This window comes from Nuphar pumila, chromosome 13 (genome assembly GCF_984573655.1).
Source record: "Nuphar pumila chromosome 13, dmNupPumi1.hap1.1, whole genome shotgun sequence".
NCBI classification, from domain to species: domain Eukaryota; kingdom Viridiplantae; phylum Streptophyta; class Magnoliopsida; order Nymphaeales; family Nymphaeaceae; genus Nuphar; species Nuphar pumila.
In genome coordinates this window covers 58,429,212-58,443,853 of record NC_143261.1, presented here as the reverse complement: position 1 = coordinate 58,443,853, position 14,642 = coordinate 58,429,212, and the positions used below count along the sequence as shown (strand labels likewise).

Here is a 14,642-nt window from a genome sequence, read left to right as displayed (position 1 = left end):
AACCAAAAAAAATATGGTAGTAGAAAGCAGTTCAAACCCCGTCACCAACCCCAAACAAGGAAGCAGTTGTGTTAATTATACAACACATTGACCAGAATTATAAAGTGAAAATTGCCCAACTTCTGATAATTATTTGGTGCAATGAACTTTACACAATTTGGCTTTGAGGATACAACTGAGCTTGGCCTGCTCATGGAGTCTAATCTACAACGTGTTGTCCAACTAAACTGCCTGGCACAAATCACTTAAGATAGCACCTTTAATAAAATGAAAGGGACTCACACTAGGTTAAAAAATGATAGAGAGAGAGAGATGGATAACGGGAATAAAAGATAGGCTTCAGTTATTATAGACTCGATCCCAACAGCCAATAATTGAGTGAAACGGCATCTACAGCCTAAAAAGGAAATTAAATGGTCTAAACAATACTAAAAAACCTAAAAACATCTACAGAGGAGGTGACTAGTCAAACGATCAAATGAGAGGAAACAACTAGGCCAATCAATCTTGCATGAAGTACATATCCTTATGTTAAAATCGATGTGAATCTGCTGATATGAATTGAATCTCCTAATTGGAAACAGCAACACTTAAAAAGTCACTTGCTCATGCCCAGATATCTTGATAAATTAGATCAGTCAATATCAAGCATGCACTAAACCTTTCAATGAATTGCCGTTTATCCGGATCTCCAGTGGAATTATTTCATCATATAAGCCCTCAAAAACTTCGTCAGCATGTACAGAATTTAGATGACTAAAACTAAATAAAACTAATCCAGTTATTATCATTCAATATTAAACAATAATGAAAAACACGACGGTTAAAAAGGTATATGGAATGCACACTCATGTTCTATGTTTCTTCTTCTTACTCGGAGAATTTAAATTCAAGTTTCTTTTCCCTTTGCCTGACCTTTTCATTCCACTTACAAGCTCTGTAACTTCAATAGAATTTGAAGCCGGCTCTTCCAAAATGCTGCAATACCAAGTTGACAACCACCAGAGTAAGATGAATTTATTCAGCAAAAATTCTAGTTGGCAGGCAGAGAATTGCCTTTTTTATATTTTTTGAGAGGAAACCCCAGTTCAGGTGGTGGGGCCCGGTAGAGATTGATGCTCTGCCGTATGGCCCACTCCCAAGCACATAAAATCCCTCCAGGGAGCTTGATGCTTGGGCTTAAAGCAAGGGATGCACACCCTGGGTATCACAGTTACAAATCTCATTCTCAGGTTAAAAAAGTGAGTTTTCCTCAGGAAAATCTCTGTAAGTTGAAAATTTATACATTCATTACTAATATAGAGCAATCCTAGGGTGCTCCCGGAGCACCTACTAGAAATCATATTTGTAGGTTGCATCTTCTCAATCAAATCTTATAGATGTACTTAAAACAGTGTATTTGATAGTAATCATGTTTTGGATCATGTTCAAAATAGGCTTTTTTAGTCATAAAATTTTGGTACCTTGTGAGCCATTGATTTTTGAAGATCTTAAAAAAAAACTACATGTATGACATAATCACATGATCCAAACATTTTTTTCCACTAAATAAAAACTGTAGATCATATCTATAGGGTCTGATCAACGAAAAAAGCACTCAGATTTTGAAAATTTGAAGCTTCTACTAGGTGGCAGTAGGTGATCGGGGAACACCCTATCATTATTAATATAGAGTAATGCTCCGGGAACACCTACTCCCTCCTACTAGAAAGCAAAGTTGTAGATCATATCTATAGGGTCTGATCAATGAAAAAATCACTCAGATTCTGAAAATTTGAAGCTTCTATTAGGTGAGAGTAGGTGCTCTGGGAGCACCTTATATATATATATATATATATATATATATATATATATATATATATATATATATAGAGAGAGAGAGAGAGAGAGATTTTGAAAATGAGGTAAGGGGCGTTTACAAAAATACTATACAACATAGGTTACTTTGAGCAATGGGGTGAAAGGCATTTACAAAATACCATATAATATAAGGTAGTTTCAGCAATGGGGTGAAGGAAGTTTAAATGATACGCAACATATAACACAGTTTCCCTTTAAAAAAATATGCATAAGTTGTTTAGAGTCTAATCGGCTACTTGAATAGTACCATACCAAATGTGTAGGGGAGGGAAGGCCCTCTCAGCTGCTATATAAAACGAGGGTGCCTCCCCTTCATTTAGTGAAAAGCCATTGCCATCGGTAGTCAGCATTCAATGCTGCCTGACATGAGCCATTCAATGCCAGCTCAGCTCAGCATTGAATGATTGCTGACAAAAAAAAAGTTCACACCATCAAAAGAAGCGGCATGATTTTTTTGTATATTTCAAAATCTTACAAAAAATCGTGAGGGTTTTGGCAGTATTTTTAAAATATCGCATTTTTTTCGGGTATATATCGTTTTGTGATTATATTGAAGCCTTTGTGAGCCAAGCAGAGAATTAATTAATTATTGGAGATTTCTAACAAAAATCCATCTATTACCTTGATTTCTTCTCAATTTTTTTAGAAAGAGATTCCTCAACAATCCTTGCATGATACTTATGGAAAGGAGCACTCCCTTTTCTCTTTTCATCCTAGAGATATTAGAACAGTTGGTGAGAGAAGATGGCTAGTAAACACAAAAAAAAAAGAGAAACACTAGCACACCTGGAGAAAAGATTCAAGTGATGCTTGGTCATTTGGAGAAAAAGCAATCTCATCCCTTTTTTTCTGTACAAATTCTATGTTCTGCTCAACCTATATCATAAGAAAAAGAAAAAGGTGAGAGAATTGCCAAATTAATTTGATACTTGAATGCTGAAGAGCGCAGAAGATGGCAAGTCTTTAATTACAAGAAAAGCTCATTTTCATACTCTCCCGTAATTTAAGCTTGAATGAAAAAGAAAAAAGCAGGCATCATCTCTTTTCATGAATATTTGATGTCAGATTATGATATCCAGAAACTTCAAGAGCATGATATTAATACAAAAAAAAAATATGTGAAGATGATATGTCCATCACGAAATCCACTACTAGTGCATCCTGCTTACAAAGTTTGCATCTGTAGAATACCATTATATACTACAATATGAAACAGTCCTAAAATATTCACTGATGTCAACTAAAAACCAAGACTATGTTTTAGTTTAATTTTCTTTTCCTTATTTCATTAATTAGTTTAACATTGGTCACAAAGAGCACAACAGAGGATGTTTCAAAAATCATCCTGCTACTTTCATTTAGACATTATTTTGGGTGTTGCATGGAATCTGGTCCAGTCTAGGAAATGTTGCAGATAGCTGAAGTGTAAGTGCATATCACAAACACCAAAAGGGATTTGTTTTAATTTTATCAGCAACAAATACTTAAAATGATTTTGGGTAAGATGCTGGGAGCTGGCCCTGCAGCAGAGTGTGCATTTGGCCAGCGGAGTGGGATTGAGGAGTGATGCTAATCCCACATCTCAAGATCAAAACCAGTCATGTGCCTGTGTGCAAGCTGATGCAAGCGGTTGTAATGAAGTATGTGGAATTACAAAAGCAAAGTGCAAAAGCACATAAGTGGACAATTACAAAGAAGATAGACAAGCACAAAAGTGCATACACAAAAGTCCACTAAAGGACAATACAAAGAGTCAATTAAAAATAAAATATTATTGAAAATGTGCTTTGGGAAGCCATGAAAAAATATAGGGGGAACACTCCCCTATTTATATACAAATACAAGAGGGAGACCATTGGGAGCTCCCTTTCATAGAGACGTTGGGGAGCTCCCTCGGTCATATTTTTTTACTGTTGGGGCCCCTATCGACTCTATAGAGCGGGGCCCAATGACATGATAAAATAGAAATAAAAAAAGAAAATGAAGACAAAAATAAGAAAATGAAAAAATAGTTGTTTCTAATAAACAACTATAATTACATACAAAAAGACAAAAATGCCCTTATTGAGCAAACTGGTACGGCAACGTAATAGTTCCCCTTCAAACTTTTCGAGAAAATGATCGAAAGTTTGCTGAGAAAGAGAAATCGAGGAGCGGAAAGAGCTTTGATGAAGAAATTTGTCAACTGGTACGGCAACGTAATAGTTCCTCTTAGATATTCATCACAAACATAGTGACAATCCATCTTAATATGTTTGATTCGCTCATGGAAGGTATGGTAGCTCGCAATGTAGATTACACTCTTATTGTCATAACTCTTCGGAGGTGTTGAGATGATGATTTACATATCACTGAGAAGACTTTTAAGCTACACAAGCTCCATTGTTGTCATAGTCATTACCTGATATTCGGCTTCAGCTGAAGATAAAGATATTTTTTGTCGTTTCTTACACCTCCAATAGATCAACGAATCTCTTTAAAAAATACAAAAACCTATCATTTAGGTTACCACCCCGGATAATTAGATCTAAAGATGACGAAGAGGACAAAAAAAAGCTCTTTTGAAACGGTGTTTTTAATGTATCACACAATCCTCATAATTGTTGCCATGTGCAATGTGGTAGGGGCATGTTAAAACTGACTTGCTGCATGAACACATGAGTGATATTAGGTTGGGTGATAGAGAGATAAGTGAGAGATCCAATCAATTGATAATATAAAATAGAATCTTCAAGCAATACACTATCTTCAAGTCTTAATTTTGTATTTATGACTTTTGAGGTTTCCACCTTTTTATCGAAAACTTTTGACCTAGCACATATGTTAGCAGCTAATTTTATTTGAGAGAGAATATATCCTCTGAGAGAATAGGCAACCTCAATTCCTAAAAAGTATCTCAAAAATATGACCGTTGGGGCCCCAACGACAAGATGAGTGGGGCCCCTTGTGGTCTTAAAAAAGCAAAAGAAAAAAAGAAAAAGTAAAAAAGGGAGAGAAAAGGAAAAGGGGAGAGTTTACATGGGAATTTACCAAAATACCCCTATTGGGTATTTGGAGAAATAAGAAAACAAAAAAAGAAATATGTATATATATATACATATGTGTATATATATACGTATGTATATATATATATATATTTATATACATAATTTAACAGAGACCCCCAATGCAATGCATTTAATGCATTTTACAATCAAAAAAAAATAAAAAATAAGAAAAAGGAAATAAAAGAAAAGTAAAAAGACTGAAATGCCCCTAATGGGCAGAATTACAGAAATACCCTTTATCGGGTATATATATATATATACATGATTACATATATATATATATATATATTAACAGCAGTACTGTTCATGAGGCAGGGTAGCTGCACAGGATTTTTTCCTGGATAGACAACCAGGTCTGGGCCAAGTCTCCAGACTGGGCCAGGTTTTCCCCGTCTAATAAAAAAGAGATGTTGGGAACTGCTTCTTCATTAGTATAAAATAATGTTTATAACCATAATCCAAATGGATAGGATTAAGCCTATCACCATGATATTGATTCATTGAACAAGATTGTGTCACTTGGCGCCAAGTGGATAACTCAGTCCCGGCTGGTTGTTTTGTTAATCCAAATTGGTGGGTCTTGGATTTTCCAAGTCCATCTAACTCTAGGCACAAACCTGGAGAAGTTTGGCTACACTTCCTGCATCCTAAGATGGGTTCTAAGCTTGCTAGGTTTTGAAACACCGGCATTGGTCATCAATTTTTTTCTTGTCTCGAACCAACAAATCTTTCATTAGAACTACAGGCTTCCAAGCTTAGACCATTCAATTTAAGGCTGTTCAGGTGGCAGCGGCATGAAGTGGACAGGGTTGGTTCCACATAATCAAATGTAGGTACAAAATCCTCATATGATCTTGAATTGTGGCAAGGGTAGATGTAGAATTGAAGCAAAGTGCCCTTGCCCCAAGTTCAGAGCCCCTTCACCTTATGCACTTGGATTGTGGTCAGGGGTAGGTGCAACCTTGTGAAACAGATTCTGTCAGCCCAAGTTAGTTGTACTAAGGATTCCCTGAGCAATGTTTCACATTGTTGGTCAAAACAAAATCAATTTACAGATAAAAAACACAACTCTGAGCACGTGCTATCGCAAAGTCAAACACGTAAGCTTATTCAAAAATATTTACCTGATCCATGAATGGCTTTACAAGACGTCTGAGGCTTTCACTGGTTGTCTTTTTGCAAAACTTTCTAAAGCTGACGAGTGGAACAAAAGCCAACTCAGGGAAAGATACATGATAACTCCATTGAAAAAAGTGCTCTGAAAGTGTTTCAACTGCAGAGCGTACACATTGCTCATGGTATGCTTTCATTTTCAGTAGCTGTTTTGGCACCTGTCAGACAAGTAACCAACTAATAAGTAAAGCAGAGAGCCGAGACAGTGAAGATCCTGAAAACTGATGAGGTAGTCTCTCCACTTGAACCAACCTTCAACATACTTGAAAAATTAAAATCTTTTGGAGCACTATTATCAGATTTGCCACCTTCCCCAAATTCTAGAAAGCTTAGAGATAAAGAAGCCACAGGAATGAAGACGCCACTAGAATGTGAAAGCTTATTCAACAAATGGATGCATTTTAGCCTCAAAGGAAAGAAACGAGGTCCAGGCAACATATGGGCAAGTCCATTTATCATCTGAATTGCCAAGTATAGCAAACTCTGAAGATCATGTTCCTTGATGTTAGCACATACAAACTTAACCCAAAGTTCAAGGCAGTTTACATACTGCCAATCTTGTATTTTCCTTAGTCCATCCTGAAAAATATGTAAAATATTAGAAAGAAGATAGAGAAATATGGATCTCGTGTACAAACAGAATTGCAACCACAATTATGAACAGATAAGCTGAAAATTGTGGGGAAAAGGCAAAACACTCACTATATTTGGGAAACAACAATATCACAATGAATTTCTCAAGAAGGGTAAGAACCGTTCTAGGTTCAATGACTTGATTCCATAAGAACATGAATGAGAGCAGGGCAGAGGAAACTAGAGAAGTTGTCGGTTTTCCAATTAACATCAAACCATGCTGCAATAGTTCCAATAATTAACATAATATAGATCCCAGCAGTGTTGGCCGATGAAATTGTGAAATCGCCCATAGCTGATCTATATCAAATCAGATAGTGGTCTGAAACATAGTGAAACACACTTGAGAATGCAAAATAATGCTCACGCACATGGAATTCATCCTATAAAAACTTCAGACTTCTTTTAGTGGCAAATTAACAAGTGTAGCATCATTATCTTCACTGTGGTAAACTTTCTCACTTGCAACTTTCACATACATGAAATAATAATTAATTTCTGTAAGCTTGGTGTCACCCACAGCTTGCCCACAATAAACCCTTTATATATGCAATTTCTGTCATGATGAGCAGAACCACACCCTCTATAACCTTCATGACACAATACTTGGGTTTGTGCTAAAGGAAAACATCATAAAAAATACCTGAAAGAGCAATGAGGCCACGCCATGAAGGTCCAAGACCTTATGACTTGTGATTGGAGGTGATAAACTTGCAATTGAGATAAATCCATCCATACAGTAACATGTATTTCTTTTACTTCTGAGAAGCCTCCAAATAGTCATTACCCACCATTTCCAAATCTACACCAATGTCTTTCTCAGTGGCACAAGAAAGTAATTGATCGTCCAATCTATGCAACATTATCCATTGGCCATGCACAAGAACACAAGAACAAAGGAACTAGCCTTTGCACACCCAAAGAGGTGGTGATCATTTTTCTGAAGAGTCTCTATCTAAAGGGACTTTTTCCTTTACCTTTTAGTGAAAGAACCTAAGGGATTTAGTTTTGTTGCACTCGGGGCTCTGAACTAATAGAGCACAGAGTAACTTCAGGAAACAAGTAAAAGAACTGTTTCTAGTTGAATAAAGTGAAAGGAGACAAATTGGTAAAAAAATATAACTTTGGATCGTGAACATTTCATGGTGCTGAAATAAAATGACAAAGATTTAGAAATGAGATCAATACAATATCTATATTTCACATGGGTCCCTGCGTATACCCATATTGTGAGGCCAGCTTACTGACTGGGAAGGCTACCTACGTGCTAGTACTAGGCGATAAAAGTCATGCTCAGGAAACCTCATGTAAACATCACTTAGGTGCTTCTAAGTATGCTTGATCTTAATAAAAAAAAGTCTATAAAGACAGAGAATAGCAAGTTATGTTTGTGATTGAAACTTTTTCTTTCTTTCTTTTATTTGAATTCCTGGGTGCTGTTCAACAATCAACATCACATACAAATGTATTTACAGAGTCATGGATTTTCATATTATGTTAAATATGCCGGTTTGCTTTCCTGGGTGCACGTCACAGTGCCATCTTGTGCTCAAGTAGGTGCACAATTTTTACTAATATTAGCATACATCTTGTAATGGTGTAAGATGTTAATCTTAACATTACAGCCACCTTGAATTTCATATTATACTATAACTGTTTTTTGCATACAATGTTAAAACATATAATTTCAGAAAATTTCTAGATCTTGAAAGCCTTTTATCAATCTTTTCATTTTGAAAATTTATTTTGTGTGTTTCTGAGCCACACAGCAAGCTGGCACATGTGCACTGCCTAGCTCTTTGACTATAAGACATTTAAGCTAGTTCTGATATCCAAATTTCACTTTTTCTTAAAATGATAAGATGGCATCATCATCAAAGAAAGTAGATGGCTAAAAAAAGCGTTCAAACTTCACATTGGAAAAAAATGAGTTAATCCTGGTTATTTGAAGTAGTTTTTGAAGATGTTTGCAAAGTTGATCCCACAGTCACTGAATTTGCTAATTGCAAGTCATGGGTCACAAAGACCAAAGACACTAATTAAGCAGGGATGGTCGTTCAAACTAAAAATGACTTAAACATGCCACGTTTTTTTAAATTGTTCCAGAACCCAAGGAATCGAGAGAAGCTCAAAAGTCAAAACACATATCCATCTATCCGCATCATCTGGCTTTATTAGCAAGAAGCAACTCCTAAACAATTGAAGGACTTTCTAAAGTTTCTATTGTCAATCATATAAACCCTTTGTTTGGAGTTTATGAGATATATGCTAGATCATATAGGAACTGGAAATAAAATATTACTACAATTATAGAATAAGGAAACAAGGTTAGGGTTATAAAGTTAAAATTATATTCCTATGTTCTAAGACAACTATAATACACCTCAGCTATACAAGTAGATAAAGTTATAATACTACCACCTTCAGGAAAAAAATATATGAAAAATAAATTGTATGAAATCAATGGGGATTTATAATAAATATGTCACCATAAAATCCAAGTTCGCCATTTCATCAACTCTCTGATTGCTTTGAAGGACATAGATACAAGAGAAATTTCATTGTGCTGGTCAAGTAGAATAGAAACATGTTTCTAAAGATTTTCAATCTCTAATGGTGTTGGGTCAAACCAAAGTGCATCATCTGACCCAACCTCAGTCTCTTTCTTCCAGAAGGGGTGGGTATTGAGCAGGGTACATGGTGCAGGACAGACTTAGCTTGGGCCTGAAACTGATGGGCCCATGCCTAGGCAATCAGGCCAAGCCTTTGCCATGGGGTGAAGTGTAGCCTGGCCAAAATAAACATGGCACTAGGATGGTTTTGGAAGAAACAGGGCTAAAGATTTAAAGTTTCCATTTATGCATTAAAGTTTATTTTAATAAGATATTTTAGACCATTTTTTATCCTTATGAATTGTGAGCCTTCGTTCTTTCACCATCTTTGAAACTGTATTATAATCATAGTCACAAATCTTGGCTATATCTCGGCTAAGGCAAAATATCAGGATATTATATATTTTTCAATCAATCCCAGGAAAATCTATGAACTTAAAAATAAAATGCGAAAAATAAAAAAAAAACTAGGAAAAACAGTTTTCTTTCCTTCTTCCCTCCTTTTTTTCCTTCCTTTCTTCTTTCTTTTCTGCACCTGATATTATCACACGATATATATATATATATATATATATATATATATATATATATATATATATAACTGTGACTATGATTATGGTATATTAGACATGATAAAACCTCATAATATAGTAAATAAACTATGTTGAACATGTCTGTGGGGGGTACATCTAACATTTGCTGGTTATATTCATGCAAACAATAGTGCACATCACCATATGGCATCATGGTTCAGAACCAACACACACAAATTACGCTGATAGGATCTGGCTTGCTAAAGGCTTTTCTCACCCATGTCTTCATCCAACTCCAAGTCTGATTAGGTTACATCCTATGTCACATGGGTGCAGGTGCGGGTGCGGGTACGGGTATGGGTATGGGTATGGGTATGGGTACGGGTGCAGGTACGGGTGCGGCACAATTTCAAAAATTTTGAAGACGGGGACTCGGCTATATATATTTTAAAAATATATATATAATTATATATATAACAATAAATTAATAATAAGATTGTAAATTTTACAGCAAAAAATAAAAAAGTAATTCTATTGAAGTAACAACACAAACTTACCAAAATATAACACATAAAGAAGCTTGTGAGTGTGATAACAACAAAACTTATCATAAATCTGCCTCATCGTCTGAATTAGAGGGAAGAACAAGATCGAGGTAGTCCATGTTGAGAGTATGCAAATCATGTTCTCCCTCCAAGTCAAAATCTTTTGGATTTACATCTCAATACTTAGATGGTTCACAACTACATCAAAATATGACTAACTTAGTATCTAACTTCAAACTTTGAATATAAATATTTAAATACGAACTTTGAATACAAAAGAAAAAAAAGTACATATACTCATCTTTGGTGTGACGAGAAATTAATCGTAGATTAGAGTGAACATAAACCAAATCCTCTGCTCTTTTACTAATGAGTTTGTTTCTTTTAATGTTGTGAATTTGAACATATGTGAGTCCAATTTCTTTCACAACACGATGATGTAGCAAGTTGGGATAACAACTTCATTGCAAGACGTTGCAGATTTGGTGTATCTGATCCATATGTTGCCCACCAATTAAGGGGATCTTCTCCGTCCCTTGCTATGAGTGTTGCTAAAGAATCAAATCTTCCAGTAAAGAACTTTTCAAACTCACTATTTACAACCTTAAACATGTGAGGATCATTAAAAAGTCTTCCCAAATATATCATTTTGTTCCTTGATATCTCAGGATCTTCATTTGGAAAAACACGACCAACACCTGTTGTCAACCATTTTTTTGCATAATATTTTGGATTGAGAGAGTGTGTCATGCAATGCAAAAGTGTATTGTTTTTATCTCATCTTCTCACTAAAACTGAATGTACATAATTGTAAAATTCTGAATCATCAAGTACAACATCTTTCTTCTCATGTTTAAAAATGATACTTTGAACTTTTTCAATCTTATTGTCCCACGTTTCATAAATTCTATGAAGCATGGGTATATCTTTGTCAACTTCTCTCAACATTTCTCAAATAGGCTCTGTAAATTCAACAAAATGTGTAATTTTATCCCACCAAAAATCATCACAGATGCATTTTTTGATAGCTTGAGACTTAACATCATCTTCAGTGCGATAAAAATCTCAATCTTTATCAGCCACCATCATCATCAATGCATTCTTGAGTTGCTTAATTCTTTGCATCATAACAATGAGAAGCAAAACGAGTTTCAGCAACTTTCAGTAACTTGAGATCATAATGCCGATTAAATATAGAAAGGGCATGATGATGGTTTACAAAATTTCTAATATTTCGATCATGCTCTATTTCCTCAATCTATAAACACATTTCATGTGCATGTGCATTATCTTTTGATGGATTGTATATACTCTTAAGTGCCAAATTTAAACTGTGTGTTGCACAAGGAGTCCAAAAAATATGTGAATACGTATCTTCACTTGCCAAATTCATTCATGCACGATTGCAAACTGAAGCGTTGTCAGTAATGATTTGCACCACACTTTCTTCACCCACTTCTTTTATCACTTCAACAAATAATCTCTTTAAATATTCAATATCTTTATACTCTCCAGATGCATCAAGAGTCTTCAAAAAGATTGGCTCATTAAGTGAGTAAGCATTGAAGTTTATCAGTGGACGCCTTTGTATATCAGTCCACCCATCAGAAACAATAGACACTCCATGACGTTTTCATGCAAATTTTTTGGTCTCTAACAAGTCTTCAATTCTATTTTTTTCCTCTGCAAGAAAAACTGTTCTTAGTTTTTCTGAACTAGGAGGCATATAACCACTCAAATTACAATTAGTCAAAGATGTAATCATATCTTTCCAGTATGGACTTCTAGCTACATTAAAAAGAATTGAGCTTGAGTAAAAGAATCGACCAATCCTTTTATCAATTTCTGCTCTTGCCATGTTTTTGAATGATCCTTGTATTGTTTTATTGCCTTCCATCTTTCTTTTCTTCAAAAACTCGAATCGCTTCTCATCTCTGCAATTTTCTTCTTTTCAGCTTCCTCTTGTTCTTTCTTTAATTACTTTAACAAGTCTTTATCAACCCCAGAACATTGCCTAATTCCTTGACCACGAATATGCAAAAGATGTGCTTTCACACGCGTATAAGAACCCGTGAAAACAATCGTACATAAATTACAATGAAACTGCACACTACCACCACTAGCTTTTTATCTCTTTTGTCACAAGCCTCCAAAGTGGTTGAGAAACTTCTAATTCAGAGTTAAACTTGAACCAACTCTATTGACACCACTAGAACTCGCCATTATATCTGAAAAGTGAAAAGTGAATAGAAAATATGTAAATAAAGTTAATAAACACTTCAAAAAAATAGTAACAAGAGCTCCACCCCTCTAACTGTGTGCCTGATAGAAAATAACAAAGGCAGGGGTTGAGGCAGGGGGGAGAGCCCCCTATCAGAAAACAGATCTGAGGCGGGCTCCGCCCCCTGCCGAAAACCTACGACTGAGGTAGGGGGTGGAGCCCCCTGCCGGAAAATAGATCTGAGGCAGGGGGCAGCCCTCTGCCGAAAAACAGATTTGAGGCGAGGTAGGGGGCTCCGCCCCCTACCAAAAAATAAACTGAGGCAGGGGGCGAAGTCCCCTAACGGAAAACAGATCCGACGCAAGGGGCAGCCCCCTGCCGGAAAATAGATCTGAGGCAGGGGGCGGAGCCCCTTACCGGAAAACAGATCTGACGCAGGGAGCAGCCCCCTGTCGAAAAACAAATCTGAGGCACGGGAGCCCCCTGCTGAAAAATAAACTCAAGCAGGGGCCTCCATCCCCTGCCGGAAAACACGAACGAGGCAGGGCGATCCGCCCCCTACCGGACGAAGGGGAAGAAGAACGGAAGAGGGAGGAGTGCATACTTGAGAGGACCGGTGGCTGGGGTCGCCGATGGCTGGCTGCGGCTACGATCGTCAGGGTCTGGGTCGCCGGCGAGAATGAAGGAGACGAAGAGCGAGGGACGGCTGGGGGAGAGGGAAAGATCAGCGGGGAGGGGTCTGTCTTAAGCCCCTCCCCTTGCGTAGCCTCTTTAGGGTTCGGCCCCGACCCCGATAAACATTTTGGATCCGGATCGGACCCGACCCGAGTCCAAAATAAATTTTAAATATGGACAACAATAGGCTCGGTCAAAGTTGACCGAGTCTATAAAGTGGACGAACTCGGCCCCGATGCATTGACCGAGTCCAACACTTGTTGACCGAGTCTGCCCCGTGTCTGAAGCCGCACCCGTGTCGGGGCGTGTCGACACGGGTGCATCGACCTCCTAACCGAGTCCATGTGACATCGGTTATATCCAATTATGCCTACATTGAAACCACATCCAACCCAGTTACATCCCTAGATGTGTCTGACATCTATCCAGCTATATCTTGATCATGTGGCTTGATCAAATTGCAAATTCTGCATTCCAGTCTACAGAATTGGAAGTGTCAATGACTCTTAAGGAAATGAGAAGGTTTGTTTGTTACATACATAATGTTCATAATTTCGCAAGGTTGAGGTTCAATCGACTACACTGTACAAGTATTATAAATTGTGCTTTTGTTCTTTCAGAATTTTTTTTTTTTTTTTTGGATATTAAGTATTATTAGGAGTTTCCCATTATCAAAGAAGGCACCAAACAAGGGCCTAGCAAGTTTCACAGAGAGAGAAAGTGAAGGAGTGGGGGGAGATGGTTTACTAGATCTGAGGAATTTTCTTTATATTGTAACATCATATTTCATATATATAGGTTCTACATAAATATTTCCTCTTGAAAGGCTAAGCTTTTTTATACCAAAAACGGTACCAAAACATCCAATAATGCATAATATTACAATATTCAATAACCTAAAATCTTAGACTTTTTAATATATTCAATAACTGCAATATTCTACATTATGCATAGATGGACAAGCAGGAACAATTAGACATGATAACTAGTAAACTAATTTGGCTTTTAAAATTGTGATATGCATGAGCTGAAAAACTGACCTCCGTCTTGGTTTTGAGGGCATGCTGCAAAACCTTGGAAAGGTGCTGTATAAGGATGGATGTCTTCTGGTAAGACTTAGCAATATCTAGTGAGTACAACTCCACAACAGAATCAGCAAGAAACTGGATATGTTTTATGTTTTCCGGTTCAACAAATTTGGAGTGTGCCAAAAATGTTCTGTACATGTTCGTTAGGAAGGAATCATAGCAATCTGAATTTAACTGCAGAACCATGCTTCGGATGAGTAAGAATGCTGCCAAAGAGACTCTCCCTCCTCCAGTTGCCCATAGGTGGATGGCAAT

At 36.7% G+C, this 14,642-nt stretch overlaps 1 protein-coding gene across 7 annotated transcripts in view; it reads right to left on the bottom strand.

Moving 5' to 3' along the window:
* Positions 1-14,642, bottom strand: part of LOC149818478 (protein REBELOTE-like) — a 62,911-nt gene that overhangs the window by 25,405 nt on the left and 22,864 nt on the right. For 2 of the 7 annotated variants that reach the window (XM_089986481.1, XM_089986480.1), the window contains exons 1-4: positions 6,032-6,232; positions 2,647-2,736; positions 2,482-2,573; positions 916-978 (exon numbers count right to left, since the gene is read on the bottom strand). The exons of the other annotated variants lie outside the window; for them this stretch is intronic. In XM_089986481.1, the coding sequence (XP_089842607.1) occupies positions 916-978; positions 2,482-2,573; positions 2,647-2,736; positions 6,032-6,217 (431 nt within the window). In that variant the 5' untranslated portion in view covers positions 6,218-6,232. Of the gene's footprint in view, positions 1-915; positions 979-2,481; positions 2,574-2,646; positions 2,737-6,031; positions 6,233-14,642 lie in introns of those variants that run through there. 7 annotated transcript variants of the gene reach the window in all.